Source organism: Sus scrofa, chromosome 5 (genome assembly GCF_054392235.1).
Source record: "Sus scrofa isolate SSC_HxYL_T2T_F1_AM1 chromosome 5, Sscrofa_HxYL_maternal_Yorkshire_Landrace_v2.0, whole genome shotgun sequence".
Classification (NCBI taxonomy): Eukaryota; Metazoa; Chordata; class Mammalia; order Artiodactyla; family Suidae; genus Sus; species Sus scrofa.
Genome location: NC_139387.1, coordinates 4,804,704 through 4,825,690, shown reverse-complemented (window position 1 = coordinate 4,825,690; position 20,987 = coordinate 4,804,704). Strand labels below are relative to the sequence as shown.

Below are 20,987 nucleotides of genomic sequence, written 5' to 3'. Positions count from 1 at the left end.
CTTTTTAATTCCTGCTGCTGGGGATTTATGCCTTTTTTTCCTTGATAAGTTTGGCCAAGAAGTTATCAATTTAATTCATTTCCCCTCCCCCAAGGAATGAGTGCTTGGCCTTGCTGATTCTTTATTATGTTCATCTTCTTTTTCGTTAAGGTTTTTCTTTTTGTTTTTCGTTTTTTGTCTTTCTTTTTAGGGCTGCACCTGCGGCACATGGAGGTTCCCAGGCTAGAGGTCGAATCGGAGCTGCAGCCGCTGGCCTACGCCAGAGCCACAGCAACGGCACAGCTCACGGCTATGCTGGATCCTTAACCCACTGAGCAAGGCCAGGGATCGAACCTGCAACCTCATGGTTCCTCATTGGATTTGTTTCTGCTGCGCCACAATAGGAACTTCTTTCATTAGTTTTGTATTTATCTTCACTGTTCTTTTTCTTTTTCTTTGTGTTTATTTGATTATCCTATTTTTAATTTGTGAGAAGTACAGCTAAGTCATTAGTTTTCAGTGAGTTAAACACGTGTATCATTTGAAGGAGAATTTATACTTTGCCATGTTGTTGTCTAATCCATGAAAATAATATGTCTCTTCATTTATTTAGATCTTCTTTGGTTTCTTTGCCAATATATGCTCTCAAGTGTAAATTTCCCTTTAAGCACAATTTAATTGCATCACACAAGTTTTATTATGTATCGTTTCTTTTTTTTTTTTTTTTTTTTTTTTTTTTTTTTTTTTTTTTTTGTCTTTTTGTTGTTGTTGTTGTTGTTGTTATCTCTTGGGCCGCTCCCGCGGCATATGGAGGTTCCCAGGCTAGGGGTTGAATCGGAGCTGTAGCCACCGGCCTACGCCAGAGCCACAGCAACGCGGGATCCGAACCGCGTCTGCAATCTACACCACAGCTCACGGCAACGCTGGATCGTTAACCCACTGAGCAAGGGCAGGGATCGAACCCGCAACCTCATGGTTCCTAGTCGGATTCGTTAACCACTGCGCCACGACGGGAACTCCATGTATCGTTTCTTTTATGCTCAAGTATTTTCTTTCTTTTCTTTCTTTTTTGTCTTTTTTAGGGCCACACCCATGGCATATGTGAGTTCCCAGGCGAGGGGTCGAATTGGAGCTGTAGCCACTGGCCTGCACCGCAGGCACAGCAACACCGGATCCTTAACCCAGATCCCCCCTCACTGAGTGAGGCCTGGGATCGAACCCATGTCCTCATGGATACTTGCTGGGTTTGTTCCCACTGAGCCACCATGGGGGCTCCTCTGCTCAAGTATTTTCTAATTTCCATTGTGAGTTCTTTTTTGACCTCAGGCTATTTATTTTCCAAAAAGTGGGAACTTTCTAGTTGTTTCCCCCCCCCCCCCCCCAGATTTCTACCCTACTCCGGCCAATTTGTGAATGGGGTTGAGAACTGGGTGGGAAATGGCTCCAGTGTGGCCCCCTTGGGTGGCAGTTGTTGGAGACCCCAAACCCCTATTCGCCCAATAAGTGTGTCTGTCCTACTGGGGCACAGGGGGTCTGGTCCTGCTCCAGCCCACTGGCTGGAGCGGGGCTCGGTTGTCGGGGTTAACTTCTAAGCCAGGCCTGGAAATACACTGACCCAGGATGAGCAGCTGCCACACTGCCCCAGCCCCAGGCACCGGGAGGACGGAGGGAATGGAAGCCGGGCCACTGCCCACGTGTGCGCGTCCACAGCAGTTGTCACCAGTCTGCTCTCAGGCTCGCAGCCCTTCCTGCCAGCGCCCCTCTTGTGGCTCCGTCTCCATTCCCACCTGGTTTTTGCCCCTTGCGAGGGGTGCCCGCCTGGACTCTCCATCTGCCCTCGGCACTGGGACTTGCTGGGTGGCCCCGGGTGACGAGCTGCCCCTAATCCCACACTGAACAGATCCTTAGCTGAGACCCCAGGCCCTGGGTGTCCACTGGCCCCAACAGAGTGACTCCAACGGCGAGCACAGTTCTTGCGAGCACATCCTGAACCATTAAAGCACATGTGAACACAGAGGACAGGTGATGTGACACTCCTTTATTAAAACCTAAGGACATCTTTATAAAAACTACCGTATAGAAAGACAAAAGCAGTGCAACAGCGGTCCGTGTAAAACACATTATTCTTCTTATTATTACATTATATTATTATTATTAGGAATAATATTGGTTTTTGGTTTTCCCGGTTATCAGCTCTCAGAGAGACCCATGCCGCTCACGTGAAGTGGGGGTAAGCAGGAGACGAGGCTGTCCCACGGCGGCTGCACCCCTGTCCAGCTACGCCTGGGGAGGTCGTACTGACCTTGGGGGTCCTGCTTTGGCAGGTGACTGAGCCCCTCAGCCTCGCCGTCCCCGCTCCGTGACTGCCCGTCACCCAGACTCTGGCGGTTCCGTCATCGGACTGACTATCCCACTAGCTTTCACCTGGGAGATGGAGAAGAGGCAGGAAGGAGTCGAGGTGAGGTTCCAAGAAGAGAGTCTCTCCAGGCACCAGTTTGGTTTCAGTTGGGGCCACACTGGATGCCCACGGAGGCCATGTCATCTGTAACTTTCCATCACGGGCGTGGAGACCCTCCCTGGGGATTTGCTGACTTTGATGGGATCCTGCATATTTTAGGGGGCAATTCACGGGGCACCTCACTGCACAAACCCAAGGTTGCTGTGCACGATGCAGCCTGTAGAAACAGTGCCCGCTGGAGCAGGGCACTGCAGCAGTCCTGGATTTTAGTCCGTCAGGGGCAAATGGGTCAGGGCTTTGACGCAAAGATAGGAGTTTTAGGGACAGTGTGACTAAGAGTCAAAGCCGCTCACTCACCAGGCATCTATCTAGCACCAACTGTCTAGCAGCGTCTCGGACTGGGAATTTGGGGGCAGGGGGGGTCAATGCCACCTCCAAGGTCACTTATTCTCTTGTGGATTTGAGCATTCCTAACTGTTAGGCACAACGAGTCATTTCACAGGTGACCCCAGCCTCTCCCTCGGACACAGCCTGGGCCCCCCGACATCTCTATCTACAGCAGGAACTGCTCCCGAATGGGCACTGGGTGAATATTTGTGGACGAGATGAATGCATGCAGGCATGAACACATGGATTTTCTAGAATTTTCTATCTCACCTGACTGCTCAACTCAACATGTGAATTTTTAGACCACAGGTCCCCAAGCTGCCTACATTCACTTAATTACCATCTGGGGCTGCATTTGTGCTATAAGGAGGGGCTGGGGGGTCTTGGTGTGGCGTCAGTCACATGGTAGGTGTGCCCTGTGTTTTCTGGAGGGCACAGGGCATCACCCAGCCTGGTGAGGTGTTCTGGGGCTGCAGGTGGTAGTGACCAGAGTGTCACCCACTCACGGGGTGGTGGCTGCCTCGCTGACCTTTCTGATGGTCTGTGGGTGTCTCATGCTCACCAGGTGAAGCATAAGAACCCTGCAAGGTGGCCTCTCCTAGTCCAGCCACAGAGAAGGGGGGGTCCCCACAGAATCTCTGCAATGATGTGGCTGCCCCTCCAGCTTGGCAAGAAATGACCCAGCATCTCCGCTCAGGGGCTGTTCCGTCAACCTAGATCATTGCGGAATCTGCAAATTCACCTCTGACAGCCCCTCTCCCAGCATGACTCCCCCTGTTGGTGGGGACGAATCAGCCAAGCTGAAAAAATTAAAACAAACCACGAAACAATCTTTTCAAAGTCTGTGGTTCTGGGAACTTCGAGGAGACACAGTGAAAGGAGTATCAGCAGAGCCAGAGGACAGGACCTGGGCTGGGACAGTGGTGTGGGGGGACAGCAGACGCCCCGGGGGTCTGCTGGGTGCTGGGAGACACCGACTGGGCCACCCAGTCTCCATGTGCCTGGAACGACCTAAGGGGAGCTTCTGATTAGACGGTGAGCCGGGAAAGTCTCTTGGCAGAAGAAGCCTGTTCACCCCTATTCTGGCCATATTTTCCCGGATTCCCCCAAGTCCTTTCTTCCAGCTTTGGGACTGAATTTGCTTAAAGGCTTTGCTGGAGAGAGAGGGAAAGTGCCACCAGCCCAGGGCCCCCGGCTGGCTGCCTGCTCTTTTTCTAAAGCCTCAGACACTGGCTCATCAGAGAGGCGGGATCTACCTGCAGAACCACGTGTGTGCATTTGTGGACGTGCGTGCGTGTGCCGTGTTTGCACTTAAGGCCTGTTTCCTCTTGGTCCTGGTCAGCTCAGAGGTCTGACCGGCAGCTGGCGGCCCCGGGGCCCTTCTGCCCTCGCAGGCTGCTCCTCGAGCGGCAGGGGGAGTCCAGCGGTTCAGGTGAGGGCAGAGAGAGGCCCATGGGTGCTAGCGGGTATCGCTTCTGCGTAGAGATGCCAAAACACACAACCACACTGTACGCAAACAAGAAGGAAAGCATAAAACTGCTCATTATAACACGCAGTTCCCAGTGGGAAGAAGTCCTTACAAATACGGGCAGTGAGTGCCACGAACCAAAGTGGAAGTCGAGTTTCTCGGTGGATATACTGCCATCTTCTCTTTTTCTTTTCCTACTGTTTTTTTTTTTTTTTTTTTAACGAATTACGTGGACGTATCCAGAGCTCACAGTAAAAAATAAAAGTAGGCAGCTTGAAGAACCAGGTCTGGAGTCACTAAAAACACTAACTAAAAAAATCTCTACTTGAACTTGTCACTACCCTGCATCTTATTGTCAAGGACACTCTGCTCGTTGGCACGTCTGCCTGCCACGGTGGGATGGGGCAGAATTTTCGCTGGGATGGCCTGTGTCTCGGGGGCTTTGAGGAGCCCTTGACACTGGGAGGAACTGAACGGCACCCATGTGCCTTCCAGACGCATCGCTCTCACACTCGCGACCACTTCAGAGGGGTGGCAAATATTGCTCCCTCCCTCCCCTGCCCCCGCCTCGCACACCTGACAGGTGAGGCTCAGGGATGTGAAGCCATTTGCCCAAGACCACCCAGCTGGGAATCAGCAGCGCTGTGGCTCCCTGCACTCTGTCCCCTGGACCCCAGGCTGCCCCAGCCTGTGATGTCTGCTGAGCTACACGACGAGAGGCTGGCGGCTTAGAGCGGAATGTTCAGATCCCCAGCCTGGCTGCCACAGGCAACCTCCATGGACGCATCAGTCACCCCCAGAAAGACCTCTGGTAGGGCCCCGGAGCAGCGTCTTGCAAGCTCTCCAGCTCAGGGATGCAAACTGGGGTAGCCCTTACTGGTCTCTGTGACAGTGACCTCTGGCTCCAGTGTTCGGGCCAGGGAGGCAAGGCCACCAGCTGCTCCTCACCAGAGGAAGCGCCTCTGTGTGAGCAACTGCACAAGCGCCGCCCAGAACTGCAGGAAGTCAGGGATGCAAGGCCCCCAAATACCTGGTCTGACCCCTTCCTTTTAGTGATGTGGGGCAACCGAGGGCTGAGAAGGCGCAGGACTTGCCTGAGGCTCTCCGTGCAGAGCTGATGTTGGAATCTGGGTCTGTGCCCAAACGCCTGTCCTCAAGGCTCAGGCCCCTCTGACTCCAGAGGCTCTGCACATGGGGTGCAGGTATGGGCTGATCCAGCTGAGCTAACAGCTGCTGAGTACCCCTCCATGGCAACTGCTGCTCTGCATGGACAAGGCCCTGGGGCAGGTTCTGACGACTCAGCAGCTGGGGGAAAGGAAGTTGTGCCTATCTCTAATCAAGACCCCAAGCAAAATTCCTCTGGCTTTGCCTCTGCCAGGCTGTACACCTGGGCCCTGGCAGCACTGCCTGGAGGAGAAGGGACTGAAGCACGGGCCTGGGTCTTCCATGCGCCCCTTGGTTAAGCCACTTGATGCATCTGAGCCTCAGTGTCCTAGCCTGTGAAATGGGGACAGTCCCTTCTTTATGGGGCTCTGAGAGGACGAAGAGCCAGGCTGGATGGAAAATGCTTGACGCTCTGGAAATTTCTTTCTGCTCTATCAACGGCTGCGCATCATGTCTGTCCAGCCTCTGGTGACTCACAGCAAACCACAGCACATGGGCTCTCATTCTCCTCTCTTTCTGCCCTTCATCTGCATCCCAGCCAACCTGGAATTCTTTGGGTTCCTTGAAACAGTCAAGCCTGGTGCTGCCTCAGGGCCTTTGCACTCGCTGTTCCCGCTGCCTGGAACACTCTCCTATTTCTGATGTGCGTGGCTGGCTCTTACTTATCATCTAGATGTGGGCTTAACCTGCTCAGAAAGGCCTCCCCAGACCACCCCAGCCCCAGCAGGACCGTCACGAACATCGTTCTGACCGAATTCTCAGCTTAGGGTTCACTGCTATTGCTATGTTCCTTGTCCGCCGCCTTGCCCTTCCCTGTCCTCTCCCCCAGCTAGGACACCAGCACCGTGAGCAAGGACCTGCCTGCTCAGTGCGTGCCTGATGGGCAGATGGTCTGGCAGGCTGTGGCTAAGTGACCATCCTCAAACCAAGGAGACACAGTTTAGGGAGCAGGGCCCATGGAGCTCCATTTTGGCATCACTGACACCAGCAGAATTCAGGTGTCTACACCGCCAGCTTAGCCCTCAGGGATTTATGTGATCCTTCCCCTTCTGCGTGTCCTGGGGCAGCGAGGTGGGAGGTGGTGGCCATGAGCTCTGCGGATGGATGTTATGGGCCTCCAGGTTTATGTGGAAGTCCCGCCTTAACTGGGAAGGGCTTCTAGAACCTTCCCCTCTGCCTTTCCAAGTGCTCATCACTCTGTCCAGCAAAGATCTGTGTGTCTGTCTCTCCCACCGAGGCCGAGACAGGGCCTGCCTGACCATCTCTCATCCCCATCACTGCCAGGTAGGGGCCTTGCACACAGTAGGTGCTTAGTCAGAACACGCCATGTGTCTGAAGGTCCCAGGGCAGCGATGGTGGAGAGTGTGGGGCGATGGCCCGTCCAATGAGAAGCCACTGGGAAGATCCTGCAGGAAGGGTCCTTGGGGTACCCTGGGTTGGGGAGCTTGAACTTTGGGTTCTAACACCTCTGAGGTCAAACGGAGGGCCGGGTCTCCTCCCGGCTGTGAGACCCGGGCTGTCTCTGCAGGGAGTTCATCCCACCCACTTCCCAGGTGGCGAGAGAGGCTGTGTGTGAAGACGCTCAACCTGGAGCCTGCCCTGTAGAGGCAGACAGCCTGAGACGCGTCTCCCATTATCACCGTCATTATGGGAACAAATTCCGCAAGAACGAACTCCCACTGGCATGTTCAAATCCCCAGCACCCCCTGAGACAGGATGGGGCCATGCCCCAAGCTTGCCACTCTATCTGGCTCACAGCTGCAGCAAGGAGCTGGAGCCCAGACACCGGCCAGGACCCCCACTGCAAGGCGACCCATGCCCATCAGAAAACTTGAGGGGACCCCAATAAAAACCAATCAATCAAACAGAAAGGACACCCCAAATCGTACACACACACACACACACACACACACACGCACGTGTGCGTGCACACACACACACACACACACACTCACATTCAATATTCTGACACGGATAGGCCCTCAGGCCACTACTGGAGGGGGCGGAGGCTAGGGAACCATGGGTACAGCAAAGGCCAAAATCCTTCTGGCTTGACTCGGCCAGAGCAGCTGTGTCAGTCATCCTGAGTCCACAATGGTGCCACCTTTCGGAAGCCACCAGCCCAAAATGGGACTATTGCTTGCGGACGGGTGGCTCAGAAGCCCCTCCCTGCACCCCCGGCCCCCCACCCCTGAGTTTGCTCCTGGTCTTAGACGTCCACGGAAGGGGGTTTGGGCACCGGCAGCACTTCTTCCTCTGCCACTGCCACCGCCGCGGCCGCCTCGGCTCTCCTTGGCGTCTTGTTGAAGTTGTTCTTGGAGGCTGAGCCAGGTGCTCCAGGTCTCGCCTCCCCCCTCCTGAGGCACGGCAAAAGGGATTTCTAGGGAAGCAGAAGGAAACAAAATATCACATGGCATCTCCTCCGAGGGGACATTTCTCTTGGGCCTCGGTGCCAGGAGAAGCCAAGCTTTCTCTGAGCACATGACATCTTTGTCTTTTAGAGCTGTCTGACTTTAAGGCTGGAAGCAAGACAGGCAGGTCTGCTATTACTATGGTTCCACACAGCACTAGTGCCCCTGCCCATGGAATAAGACAAGAAAAAAGCATAGGGTGTCAGGAGCGCAATGGAAAAAGCTTAATTACCATTATTGGCAGATGATGGACATAGAAAACTCAAGAGAATCCACAGGTTAATTATTAGAACAGAGAGTGCATACATAAAGATGGAATTTTCAACCTATGAAACATCAGATCAACCTACAAAAACCAACAGTGTTCTTTTACCAGGGTGCAATTACCAGGGTGATTATATGTCTTGACTTGACACGGTCACAGTTAATACTTATAATACACTGATACTTATGTTCTGACATAATTTTTACTTTTTTTATCTTTTATTTATTTATTTTTTTGCCTTTTTAGGGTCGCACTGGCAGCATATGGAGGTTCTCAGGCTAGGGGTCAAATCGGAGCTACAGTTGCTGGCCTACACCACAGACATAGCAATGTGGGATCAGAGCCATGTCTGCAAATTACACCACAGCTCACGGCAATGCTGGATCCTTAACCTCCTGAGCGAGGCCAGGGATCGAACCCACATACTCATGGATCCTAGTCAGGTTGTTAACTGCTGAGCCACAAGAGGAACTCCGTGTTCTGACACAGTTTTTGCATTGTTTCCCCTTTCACCTTCAAAAGTATTCCAAGTTGGATGATAAACCATGTGGTCATCCTTGCTATAACAAATGAGATATATTAAGAACAGATACAGATACCCCCTCATAATAATAATAAAACCCATTATGAATGTTGGAATCTCACCACTGGATAGGACCATATCATACAAAGCCATGGAGAGGAAAGCAGGCCAGGAGATCAGTGGGTAAAATTAGGAGTGGAAACCCCAGCCCGTGGGACACTTAACAGCTTTGACTAGCAGAGTCGACTTGTCTTTGTCCTTTCTCCTCTTGAGATCACCTCCAAACAAAGATGGTGAAACACAAACTCCAACAGCAGCAGCCGCAGTGAATACCCTGCCCCATATCCATTTATAGGGGCAATTACCTGCCACAAATATGCACCTTCCCACACTCCCTTGCAGACAGGAGTCGTCACATGACCCACTCTGACCAATGCCATGTAAGTGGAAGTCTACTGGGAAGGGGACATGGATCCAGAGGAAGAGCATGAGAATGAAGGACCTTCACCAATGTGGATGGAGTGGAAATCAAAGAGAAATCTGGTTTGGTGGCAGCCCCAGACTCTCTGCCTCCACAGTACTGCTGTGAGTTTCTGCTACTTACACCTGATCATAGCTATTAACTAATAAACCATCTTCACCCAAGCTCCAGGGTGTGTTCCAGAGGCAAGAGGGGAAGTTGAGGGAGGGGCTTTGTCTAATCCAGCAAAGCCCACTTTTCCAGAGGGAGTGATACTCCAAAGGGCAGAGCCACTTTGCATCACTGGGCTCCAGGGGAGACAGTCCATGGGGCTGTCTCCTCTGCTTCACAGAACAAAGCCAGGTTCCCATCATCTGCTTTATCTTTCTCTATAGACTTATCTCTATCCAGCACACCAAATATTTCACTTCTTGGTCTAGTTTATTGTTTGTCCCTCCCAGCTATAAATCAAGCCACACGAGAGCCAAGATATTTGTGTGTTGTGTTCATTTTTATATGCCAGTGTCTGGGGCAGTAACTGGCATACCACAGGGACTTAATAAATCTTTGTTGAGTGAATAAAGGAACCAAGAATTTAAAGCCCAGATAAACCATCTTTTAAGTCTAAAGTCAACAGAAAAACTTTTTAAACACATTTTTGAATTATAGTTCCCATGAGCCCTTCTTGTATAAATGAAGAGGACACACTCGGGACAACCAATGGTAAATGGAATAACTCTGGCCAGAGCACTGGTGATGAAAATCTATTTAACTGTAGGCCTATGTCAGAAACAAATGAACCATGACTGCTATAGGAAAGAACTTCAGAGGAAACAGAACTGATGTAAATTATACACTGGGGTAGGAGGGATGGAGGTCAGAAGGAAGGAGGTGATGTATGTAAATTATGGCTTATTCATTTATAGTCGGTAGTCCAAAAATTGTTTAGAGATGGAAATCACATTATAAAGGTACAAAGCTAAATGGAAAAACTAATATAATATAGTCAATTAAGATCACTTGGTGGAAGGGAGAGAAGGGGAAGGAAAGGAGAATATCCTAATTTGGGTATCATTCACACTAGGGAGAAAACAAACATTGCCTAAAGAAAGAGGGGATTACGGGTGTCATATCACCGTATAATTATGAAGATAACCATGAAAAACACAGCTTTCCAAATTGTCAGAAGACGTAGATACAAAAAATAAAACAAAGGAAACAGAGACCATATGGTGAAAATTGACAACCCCCACAAAAGCTATAAAAGCAGAAAGTGTATCATAAACTATGATGACAGGATGAAGACTAAATGCAGCCGCCATCTTAGTAAACATTAATGAGCCATACACACTTGCTGGGAAAAAAAGACTCTCAGGTTAGATGACAAGCAAAATCCACTGAAGGTAGAATGATTCAGAAAGGTGTCACAGAGTAGGATGGGTAGATGAGGAAAAAGTTCTGGAAATGGATGGTAGTGATGGTTGTACAACAATGCGAATGGACTTAATGCCGCTGAATGGTATAGACGTTAAAATGGTAAAAATTATGTTACGTGTTTTACTACAATCCCACAAAAAAAAAAGGATGAGCAGAAATATAACAGATGCAAACCAAGAGAAACCAGAGTTCTTTATCTGAATATTCAACAAAGCTGAAATCAAGGCAAGAAACAGTCAATGAGAGAAAGAAGGAGTTCCCGTCGTGGCACAGTGGAAGCGAATCCGACTAGGAACCATGAGGTTGTGGGTCAGATCCCTGGCCTCGCTCAGTGGGTTAAGGATCTGGCATTGCTGTGAGCTGTGGTGTGGGTCGCAGACGCGGCTCAGATCTGGCATTGCTGTGGCCCTGGTGTAGGCCAGCAGCTGTAGCTCCGATTGGACCCCTAGCCTGGGAACCTCCATATGCCACGGGTGTGGCCCTAAAAAGCAAAAAAAAAAGGAAGAAGACACTGTGGGGTGGAGATCAAAGATAAGAGTCGCCATGAAGACCTAAACATAATGAGCATCTTTGCACCAAATAACATAGTCTCAACATTCACAGAGTAAGAGCTCTTGGAAATACAGGAAGAAAAACACACAATATGCTAGTACTGGTGCATTTTAATTCATTTCTCATAATACATTACAGATTAAGTTGAGAAAAACATAAATAAGGTATATAGAGAGCCAAATAACTTAATGAATAACATAATATATTTGTGTGCATGTGTGTGTATATCAAACAGAATCTACCTTCTGTTCATATACTCTTGAAAATGCATACACAAAAAATGATTATCAGGCCACAGAGAAGGTAAATTCCAAAAAGTAGATACAAGATAACATTCTCTGACCACAATACACTAGAGTTTGAAAACATTAATAACAAAACCACAAAAAACTCTACTATCGAGAAGTTTAAAAAATTCTTTTTTTTTTTTTTTTTTTTTTTTTTTTTGTCTTTTTGCCATTTCTTGGGCCGCTCCTGCAGCATATGGAGGTTCCCAGGCTAGGGGTCAAATCGGAGCTGTAGCCACCGGCCTACGCCAGAGCCACAGCAACGCAGGATCCGAGCCGCATCTGCAACCTACACCACAGCTCACGGCAACGCTGGATCATTAACCCACTGAGCAAGGGCAGGGACCAAACCTGCAACCTCATGGTTCCTAGTCGGATTCGTTAACCACTGCGCCACGATGGGAACTCCTAAAAATTCTTTAAAATAAATTCTTGTTTCAAAGAGAGAGAAAAAAATCCAAGTTGTAGAATACCTAGACAATAATGAAAAATAAAAAGGTTACATTTCAGAACCTGCACAATGCAGCCAAGGCAATGCTCAGAGGAAAATTTATAGCTATACATATGGATACAAATAACTAAGAAAAGACGAATTAGCTATCCAGCTCTGAAGTTAGAAAAAAAAAGGCAAAATACCAAAGGAAGGCACAGGAGAGCAACCGATAAATTAAAATGGAAATGAAGTTAAAAACATAAAGGAAAGGAACGAATAAACAAATCCAATTTCTGGCTCCTTTTGAAAAACAAGAAAATAGTAACTGCTGGTGAATCTTATAGAGCAGATAGAGGAAGTGACCATTTGAAAGTTATCTGGGCTTTTGCTTTCCAATGCCAGTATTTCTCAACCCCTCTAGATAGGCTTTTGCCCAACGCTTCTGCAGATTTTGCCCTTGTTCAGGTCACCGAAGCCCTCCGTGTCGCCAAATCCGGTGGTCAATCCTTGGTCCTCCTCTCACTTGCTCTCTTGGCAGCACTGACACAGGTGATCATTTCTCCTGCTTCCAGGAGGCTCCAGGCCCCTCTCCTGCCTCTGCGGCTACTGCTTCTCAGGCTCTGGAGTCTTTCCCCATCTTCCTGGCCTCCTCGTCGCCTCCCCATCGCTACTCACTCCTGTATATATAAACATTCTCTACACATTAATGTCGCTCTAGCCGCAAGCTCCCACCATCGCTCCAAACTGTCTCCTTGGAGTTCCCGTCGTGGCGCAGTGGTTAACGAATCCGACTAGGAACCATGAGGTTTCGGGTTCGGTCCCTGCCCTTGCTCAGTGGGTTAACGATCCGGCGTTGCCGTGAGCTGTGGTGTAGGTTGCAGATGCGGCTCAGATCTGGCGTTGCTGTGTCTCTGGCATAGGCCGGTGGCTACAGCTCCAATTCGACCCCTAGCCTGGGAACCTCCATATGCCGCGGGAGCGGCCCAAGAAAAGACAAAAAAAAAAAAGACAAACTGTCTCCTTGACATCACCAATGGGATATTTAAGAGACATTTCAAACTTGATGGGCTTAAAACTAAAACCCCACATCTTCCTTCCCAAATCAGCGTCCCCCACAGTCTTCCTGACCTCAGCAAATACGACTCCATCAGAGACCCAGAGTGGTTTTGGCCCCTGCAGATGTACCCATCAACCTTGCCCTTCCTGCCACCTCCGTTGCCCCTGCTGTGGCCTCCTCACTGGTCAACCCCTTGTGGCCCTTCTCCACCCAGCGGTCAGAGGGATCCTGTGAAAATCTACATCATATCATGACATTCCTCTGCTCCAAACCCTCGCTGGCTCCCATCTCACTCAATGTGAAGCCAAAGCTTTCTCTCCATCCTCTCCCGCCACACCCTTTATCCTCTCTCTTTTGTTCACCCCACTCCAGCTCCAGCCGTGATGGCTCATTTTACGTGCCATCTTGACTGGGCCACGGGGGTAGTACCCAGGTATTGGATCAAACCTGCTTCTGGATGAGATGCCCATGTGAATCAGCTGACCGAGTCCAGTGGGTCACTGTCCCCAGGGTGGGTCAGCCTCCTCCCATCCACTGAGGGCCTGGGCAGGACAAAGAGGGGGAGGAGTGGGGAGTTCCCCCTGCCTGACTGCCCCCAAGCTGGGTCATCGGCCTCTTCCTGCCTTCGGACTTGGACGGGACGGTCTGTGCTGCTGGGTCTCCGGCTCGCCAGTTATAGATCTCGGGACTTCACAGGCTCCAAATCTGCACGAGCCAATTCCTTGTAGTAAATCTCTTTATATGTATAGTTCTGTCTATGCAGATTTTATAGATTCTATATATATTATATAGAGATATCTATTTATATCTAGATTTATATATCGATATCTCTCTGTCTATCCTATTGCTTCTATTTCTCCAAGAGCTCAGACTAACACAGCGCCAGCAACCAGCCTGCTTCCACCTCTTCTCGCGGATAAACGCAGGGCTATTCCCTTAGGTCTTTTCAAGTCACCTCTTCCTGAGACCCTCTCCGGCCAACCTATTGGAATTTGCATTTCCTCATCAACGCCTCTCAAAGAGTCCTTCTCCCTATAGCTCTTATCACCATCAAACAGTCCATCCATTTTATGTCTGTGTTTTAAATTGTCTGCAGGCTCCATAGAAGGAGGGCTTTTCATTGGTTCTGGCTCACAACTAGACCCCCAGGGCCGATAACGATGCCTGGCACAGAGCAGGCACTTGGAAAAGCTGGGGGAACAGACAAACAACAAGAGAAGAACCCGGGAGCCTTCCCACGCGCCCTCCGACACAGCGATTCCCCTTAACCGTTATCCCACCAACGGGCTCACAAGGGCAGCATTCGTAGCAGCTCACTTACTGCAGCGACCTGGGGAAAGGGGGAAGATGAGGGTGACAGAAGTGTCCTCAGTGGGACACTGGTTCAAACACAACGGCTCCCCAGGCGGGGGAGAGCAGCGCAAGCCGGGCCAGAGCAGAGAGACCCAGGCAGCCCTTCAGGACGGAGCTCAGTCCACGGGCTGCCCCAGGAAGCCAGCCGCAGACACGCCTCGTCCTCTGATCTCCGGCCCCGAGTGCTGTCATTGGGATCTGTGGCTACAGGACCGTCTACATGCTGAGGCCTCGCCCGGGAACTTTAGTCTTCCGTATTCAGCCCCCTCCTCGATAGCCCCCTCGCACGTCCAGCAGGCTTCTGGTCCCTAACTCATCCAGAACCGAACTCCTGCGCTTCCTATGAAACCCCTTCCTCCCCGGTCCTCCCCATCTTGGCTGAGCTGGGCTCCACCCTTCCAGGCACTCGGATCAAAAGACGTGGCGCTGGAGTTCCCGTCGTGGCGCAGTGGTTAACGAATCCGACTAGGAACCATGAGGTTGCGGGTTCAGTCCCTGCCCTTGCTCAGTGGGTTAACGATCCGGCGTTGCCGTGAGCTGTGGTGTAGGTCGCAGACGCGGCTCGGATCCCGCGTTGCTGTGGCTCTGGCGTAGGCCGGCGGCTACAGCTCCAATTAGACCCCTAGCCTGGGAACCTCCATATGCTGCGGGAGCGGCCCAAGAAATAGCAGCAACAACAACAACAAAAGAGAGACAAAAGACAAAAAACAAAAAACAAACAAACAAAAAAAGACGTGGCGCTGTCCTTGACACCTTTCCCCTTACACCCAGCTTCAATCCGTTAGCCAAGCTCACTTATTCACATTAGATACAGAATCTAACCACCTCGTGCCCACACCCCCATCAGGACCCTGGTCCAAACCAGCAGCCTCTCTTGCTTGTGTTATTTAGTACTGGTTTCTCTGCTGTCACCTCTCTACGGGCTGTTTGCAACAAAGAAGCCAGAGTTCTCTGTTTTTATTATTACTATTTTTTTTTTTTTTTTTTTTGTCTTTTTGCCTTTCCGAGGGCCGCAGTAAGGTTGAGCACAGCATGGATTTGCCCGTTTGTGGCTGGATGTGTTTTACACATTGTTTTTCTTTTCTTTTCTTTTCCCCATGTCTGGGGAAAAGTTCCTAGGATCAAACTTGCGCCAGAGCAGTGACCCGAACCACAACAGTGACAATGCTGATCCTTAACCCGCTAGGCCACCGGGGAACTCCACCCATGGGCCTTTGTGATGGTCAGTACCACATGGCACTGCAGGGGGCTGAGGGCTGCCATCACCAGTGGTCTTGGAGTCAGGCCTGGGTTCAACTCCCATCTCTGTCCCTCACAACCTGTGTGCCCTTGGGCAAGTCGCTAAACCTCTTTGGGCCTCCAAACCCCCCGATGCCACTCCAGGCATGTGAGACCATCCTCACTGCTGGCGAGTGGGACTTTCACTGCTGTAGACTGCCCCCCACAACAGCTGGTGGACACAGCTGGTGGACACACCTCTGGACACAGCCGAGCCCATCAGCCCCACCACAGCCCATGCATCTTGGCAACACTTTGCCTCTGTGCTGCCTTCGGGAGCAAAGCTCCAGTGAATGTCAGCTTTTGTTCTGCTTTCTTGGCAACCACATCTCTGCCATGCAGGGAACTGGAGACCACCCGTCTCTATCCCTGAAAGCCCACCTGCCCTGGGCCTCCCAAGACACCTGTCCTCCTGGGCACTTTGTTGGAGTCCTGGCCCCCTCCTGCCAAACAGCCCCATGAAAACCAGGCCCCATGCCACCCACGCTCCTTTCAAGCAATCGTGAAAGGCGCCTCCCATCGGGCCTTGTGGAAGCCCTCGCTGGTGGTATCTTCTTCCAGGCCTGGGCGCTGGGGCACAGACCTCTCGGGTGTGGGCCCAGGCCTCCAGGACGCTGAGCTTAGGAGCAGAGCCACATCAGACCCCCAAACAAGAGTGCCAGATCCGAGCTGTGTCAGCGCGGAGTCCCTGGGGGCGTGGCAGGGAGGGGCGTGGTTTCAGTGGGGGCGTGGCTTTGGTGGGCGGGGCCCTTGGGGGAATAAAATGCACACAGGAGCTAGTTCTGGAAGGAGCGGAAGGCACGCCCACAGGAGGGCACATCCTGAGCCACGCCAATCGGAGGGTCAGAGTGGACAGCAGAGGATGTTCCTGGCGGGAGTGGCAGCCACGGAGCACTTCAACTGCCGGGCGAAGGCACCGGCCCTGATCCTTCCCAATTCCAAGAAAGGCCAGAGGTGGGGGTTGCTGTGATGGGGTATTTCTTCCGGGCCAGGCACAGCGCAGGCACTTGCAGTCTCCCTCTGCTCTCCCGACAGGCTTAGGAGGAGGGGTCCTTATTTCCCCCACGTACAGAGGGGGAAATCGAGGCTCAGGGAGGTAAGGCGCCCTGCCCAGGGTCATGAATGTAACTAGTGGTGGAGCCGGGATCCCGCCCGCGCTGCCCACGGCTGGGCTGCATAGCCACCCCTCGGGTACGGGGTAGTGGCCTGGGTGGGCTAGGGGCACGGAGGCTGGCCAGGCAGTGTGGGTACTGCTGCCCTGGAGAGAGAGGTGCCGGGCTGGAAGCGGGGTGTCAGGGTCTCCAGCTGGCATCTGCAGCTTAATTGGGGAGATAAGACAGAACACCTGGCAATTTGAATAACAATGAATGCTTCCAGAACGCTGAGAGCGTCTGTAACAATAACCACTCATGATAAAAGCAGAGGAGTCACAAGGCACAACATGACTAATTGCAGGTGAACTGCAGATGATGTGCCCCCGGCACTGATAACAGCTCCCCGGGATTTAGTGCGGATGATAAGCCAGGCATGGGGACAGGAGCTTTCGGCTCAATTTCTATTACATCCTCACAGCAACCTGAGGGGTGAAAATGCTGTCACCTCATCTTACAAGGGAGCGAAGCGTGCGGGACCACTGTGGGGGTAAGGTGGCACTCGCACGGGGTGAGAGAGTTCCCCAGCTGCGAAAGGTGTAGTCACGGAGGGCTGCATGGGGGAGGTGTGCTCTTATAACGATGACAGAAACATGAGCATGGAGAAAAATGCCATGTACAACTACGGGGAGTGCCCTACATGCCCAGTGGAATAAAGGGCTGAGATGAAAAGGATGGGAGGAGGAAGGGAAGCAGGAATGCTCACCCTTGCGGGGGGAGAGCAACCTGGCTCGGCCACTTTGGGAACCTCGTGGGGGGGAGGGGGCAGAACATGCTGAAGTTAAATAAACATCTATCCCTTAGTTGCTGGGCTTGAGAGGGAGAGACTGTCCTGGGCTACCCAGGGGGGCCGGGGTCATCACCAGGGGCCTTAAAAGAGAGTGGCAGGACGGTCAGAGCCAGAGAAGGAGAGGGGAAGACGGAGGCAGAGGTCAGAGTGACGCCATCGCTGGGAGGGCCCACAAGCCATGGGACACAGGCCACATCTAGAAAGAGGCAAAGGCTGGGACACAGATTCTCCCGGAGCCTCCAAGGACCCAGCTCTGCCAAGGCCTGGATATCACATGTTTTGAACTTCAGAACCTTAAGAGAACACGTTTGTGTTGTTTTAAGCCACCGACTTGGTGGCAGTGGCCACAGGACCTCCCTACAGCACCCAGGAGAGATGTGTCCACGGAGGACTTGGCCGTGAATGTTCAGAGCAGCTTTATGGATAATGGCCCCCAAGTGGAAACAACCCAAATGTCCTTAATGGGTTAAGGGATAAACAGTGTGGTATGTCCATGCAATGGAATACTACACAGCAGTGAAAAAGGATGACTCTCCATACACCCACCAGCACGAAGGAATTCATCTCATAGACAAAATGCTGCATGAGACACTTCCCCAAGGCCCCATACCATCCAATCCCAGTCTAAGAGCCTGTGTTCGGTCAGTGAGGCAAAATGAACTCAGAGGCTGGACATCAGGGGTGGTGTTGAGCGGACTCGAGGAAGCCTGCTGGGTGTTGGAAAAGTCGCCATCTCTGCCTGAAATTCACCGAGCTGTACCACCCACAGGAACACTCAAGGCACTTTAACATGGAAAGTGGGACACGAGCCACCAACCCCTCACCAGGAAGCTGCCTGGTGTGCGGTAGTGCTCAGCAGATATTGTCCATGGGAACCAATGAAAGCAGCTGCCTCCCAACACCCTCACCACTGTAAAACACAGGGCAGCTCCGGTCTGCTGCTCCACCTGGGTGAAAATAAACCCTCTGTCGGTGCAGCTTTGCCTGTTTACAAATAACGCACACTGACACCTTGTCACGTGCATGCAACCCCAAGGGCAGCTAGGGCACCCCCACTTCACAGAAGAAGAACCTGAGGTTTGGAGGGCAGGGGGATCTTGATGGCAGACACCCCACTTCCATTCCCCTCCCCCTTCTGAACTGGTCTCTGGACCCCTCAGGCCTGACACTGACCCCAGCTTTGGAGGCAGCGCCGAGTGGGTGAGCCCATCGCCATCTCTCTTCCTGCAGGACTGACTGACCCGGGGACGGGCACTTGAGCCACATCAGGGCCATCAGTGCCAGCAGGACATGTTTCTGGGGCCTCTGACTGAGCCAGCGGGGATGCTGCCCTTGCCTTTGCTGCTGGATTTGGATTGATGCACTGGGAGATGGTGGCAGCTGATGTGTGACCTGGTGGGAGAGCTGGGCCTAACCTCAGGGAAGTGGAGGTAAGAGACGGGAGACTAGGTCTTTATCAGATGGCTGGGGCTGCTGGATAAAGCCTCTCCTGCAGTCCATGTTTCTCTCTAGCCTGTTCAGTTGCATGAGCCAAACATTCTCTTTATTGTGTCCACCAGTCTGAGTGAGGTTTGCTGTTGCCACAAAGCAAGAGCATTCTAATTGATGGCCATCACCAGGTACACATCCAGGCTGCAGCTCGGGTCTGCACCTTTATCTCTGGCTTCCTGGTCAGGTCCCCCTCTGCTCTAGCGCCTGCCTGGTCAAAGCCCTGGTGGACCAGTGTGAGTGCTTGATTCCTGCAAGGGGGGGACTGCAGAGACGATGACCCCTTTGGGGTAAAGGTGAGACTCAGGGCCACAGAGCACAGGGTCCTCATCTTGGAAAATCCCACCAGCATCTCCCCAGGGGCTCCATCCAGGGGCTGGGACCTCCTCTTTGGAGCCCCTCATTTCCCCATCATCCCCCACCCAACCCACCAGCTGGTCCTGGAGGCTCTTGGCTTCCCCCACCTCTGCTCCTGCAACAGCGCAGCCCTCGGGATGGTGACAGTCACCTTGCTGGACTGTCAGCACCCTTCCACATGCACTGCCAGAGGGAGCTTTTAAAAAAGGCACTCCGGGCCATGTCTCTCTCCTTGAGGTCTTCCCCCGTGCCCGGATCAGGAAGCCCACTCCTCCCTGCGGCCCTGCACGTCAGACCCCCTGCACCTCCTACCCCTCTCCCACCCCGGCCATCTCCCCTCTCCCCACACTTCTGCACCCTGACTTTCCTTCTGATGCGTGAACGCACTGGCGCTCTCGGCCCCAGTGCCTTTGCACATACCACGCCCAGTGCCTAGACCGATCCCCTGCTCCCACCTCAATCCCCTCAACCTCGGCAGCTCGCTCTTTGCCACCTACAGGTCTCAGGTGCCCAGAGAGGCAGGGACCAGGCCACAAAGGGCCGTGAATGCTGAGCCAAGGGCCTGTCCTTATCTACGGGTCACGGGAGCCTCCGAGGGGCTTCTGGCCGAGGAGGACAGCCCAGGTGCTTTTGCAGAGGTGGCGCTGGGGGCATCTCTGGCTCTGGCTCTGGTGGGGTTAGGAGGGATCTGGGGGAAGCTGTGCCTGGCTCTGGGGACATCACGGTTCACGTCCTACATGGACCTTCCTTCTTGTCACCGCAGCCTCCCGCCTTGTGGCATTTCTCAGGGAGCTCCGGGGCCTTTCCACCCCAACATCCTAAAGGTTCATTTTGAATGCTGCCTTGGTAAATATTTGATGCTGTGGCTTTCACGGGCACTCTGAATTCTACATTAAATGCCACAAAGTGCTTGAGACGCAGTCCTTTTCATCCGCAGCCTCGGTCCACGACTCCCGCCTCCGCCCGCCCTCAAGAAGAAAGCCTCTCTCCCTTGGCTTCCTGCTATGAATTTTTCAAAGCGCTTTCCCGCATCCATTCTTGACCCCGATCGGTGTCTCCATCAGCCGGGAGAAGGTCAGAGAAGTTTCCAGTTGAAAGGCACCACAGAGGCACATTCTGTCCCTTCCCTCCTCTGACATGAGGAGAGATGAAGCCGGGGAGGGACGAGGCTGCCCAGGGTTAACAGCGAGCCAGTGACGGAGGGGGCTGAACAAGCCCTGGGCGTGGGCATCCCCATGAGGACTCAGGCTGTTCTTGCCTTTGCCCAGTCCTGGGGCAGAGATGTGACAACAGACTGCGTGGTGTGATGGGACCGGGGGGGAGCAGGGAGACAAGTCCTCTAGAGGAGGGAGGGAGGCCTGGGGGAGGAGCGTGACCTGAGTGAGGTTTTGAGGGGTGAATAGGAGCTCGTGAGGGAGCTGGGGTAGGGAGCTCAGGGAGGCCAGGCTTGGGTGAGCGTCTCATGGGCAGAGATGAGGTCTGATCCATTCTGTGTCCCCAGCCCTGGCCTGGGGCCCCACTTTGGTCTGCGTTTTGTAAATCCTTGGGAAACGACCGTGCCTCCTTGCTCTGGGGATGTCTGTACCTTGTCCTTGGCCTCCTGTGGCTCCTGGACGCCTGTGGCACCACTCACTCTATGCGCCCTCCAGCCTGGGTGCTGACCTGGTCCCGTTCCTATTTTACTGCATC

The 20,987-nt window shown here is 52.5% G+C and overlaps 1 protein-coding gene across 8 annotated transcripts in view; it reads right to left on the bottom strand.

Annotated features, from left to right (window-relative positions):
• Positions 1 to 1,997: 1,997 nt before the first annotated feature.
• The window catches only part of SHISAL1 (shisa like 1), a 143,914-nt gene continuing 124,924 nt past the window's right edge, over positions 1,998 to 20,987 (bottom strand). For all 8 annotated transcript variants that reach the window (XM_085024980.1, XM_013997474.3, XM_085024990.1 and 5 more), the window contains exon 5: positions 1,998 to 7,836. In XM_085024980.1, the coding sequence (XP_084881106.1) occupies position 7,836 (1 nt within the window). In that variant the 3' untranslated portion in view covers positions 1,998 to 7,835. The remainder of the gene's footprint in view (positions 7,837 to 20,987) is intronic.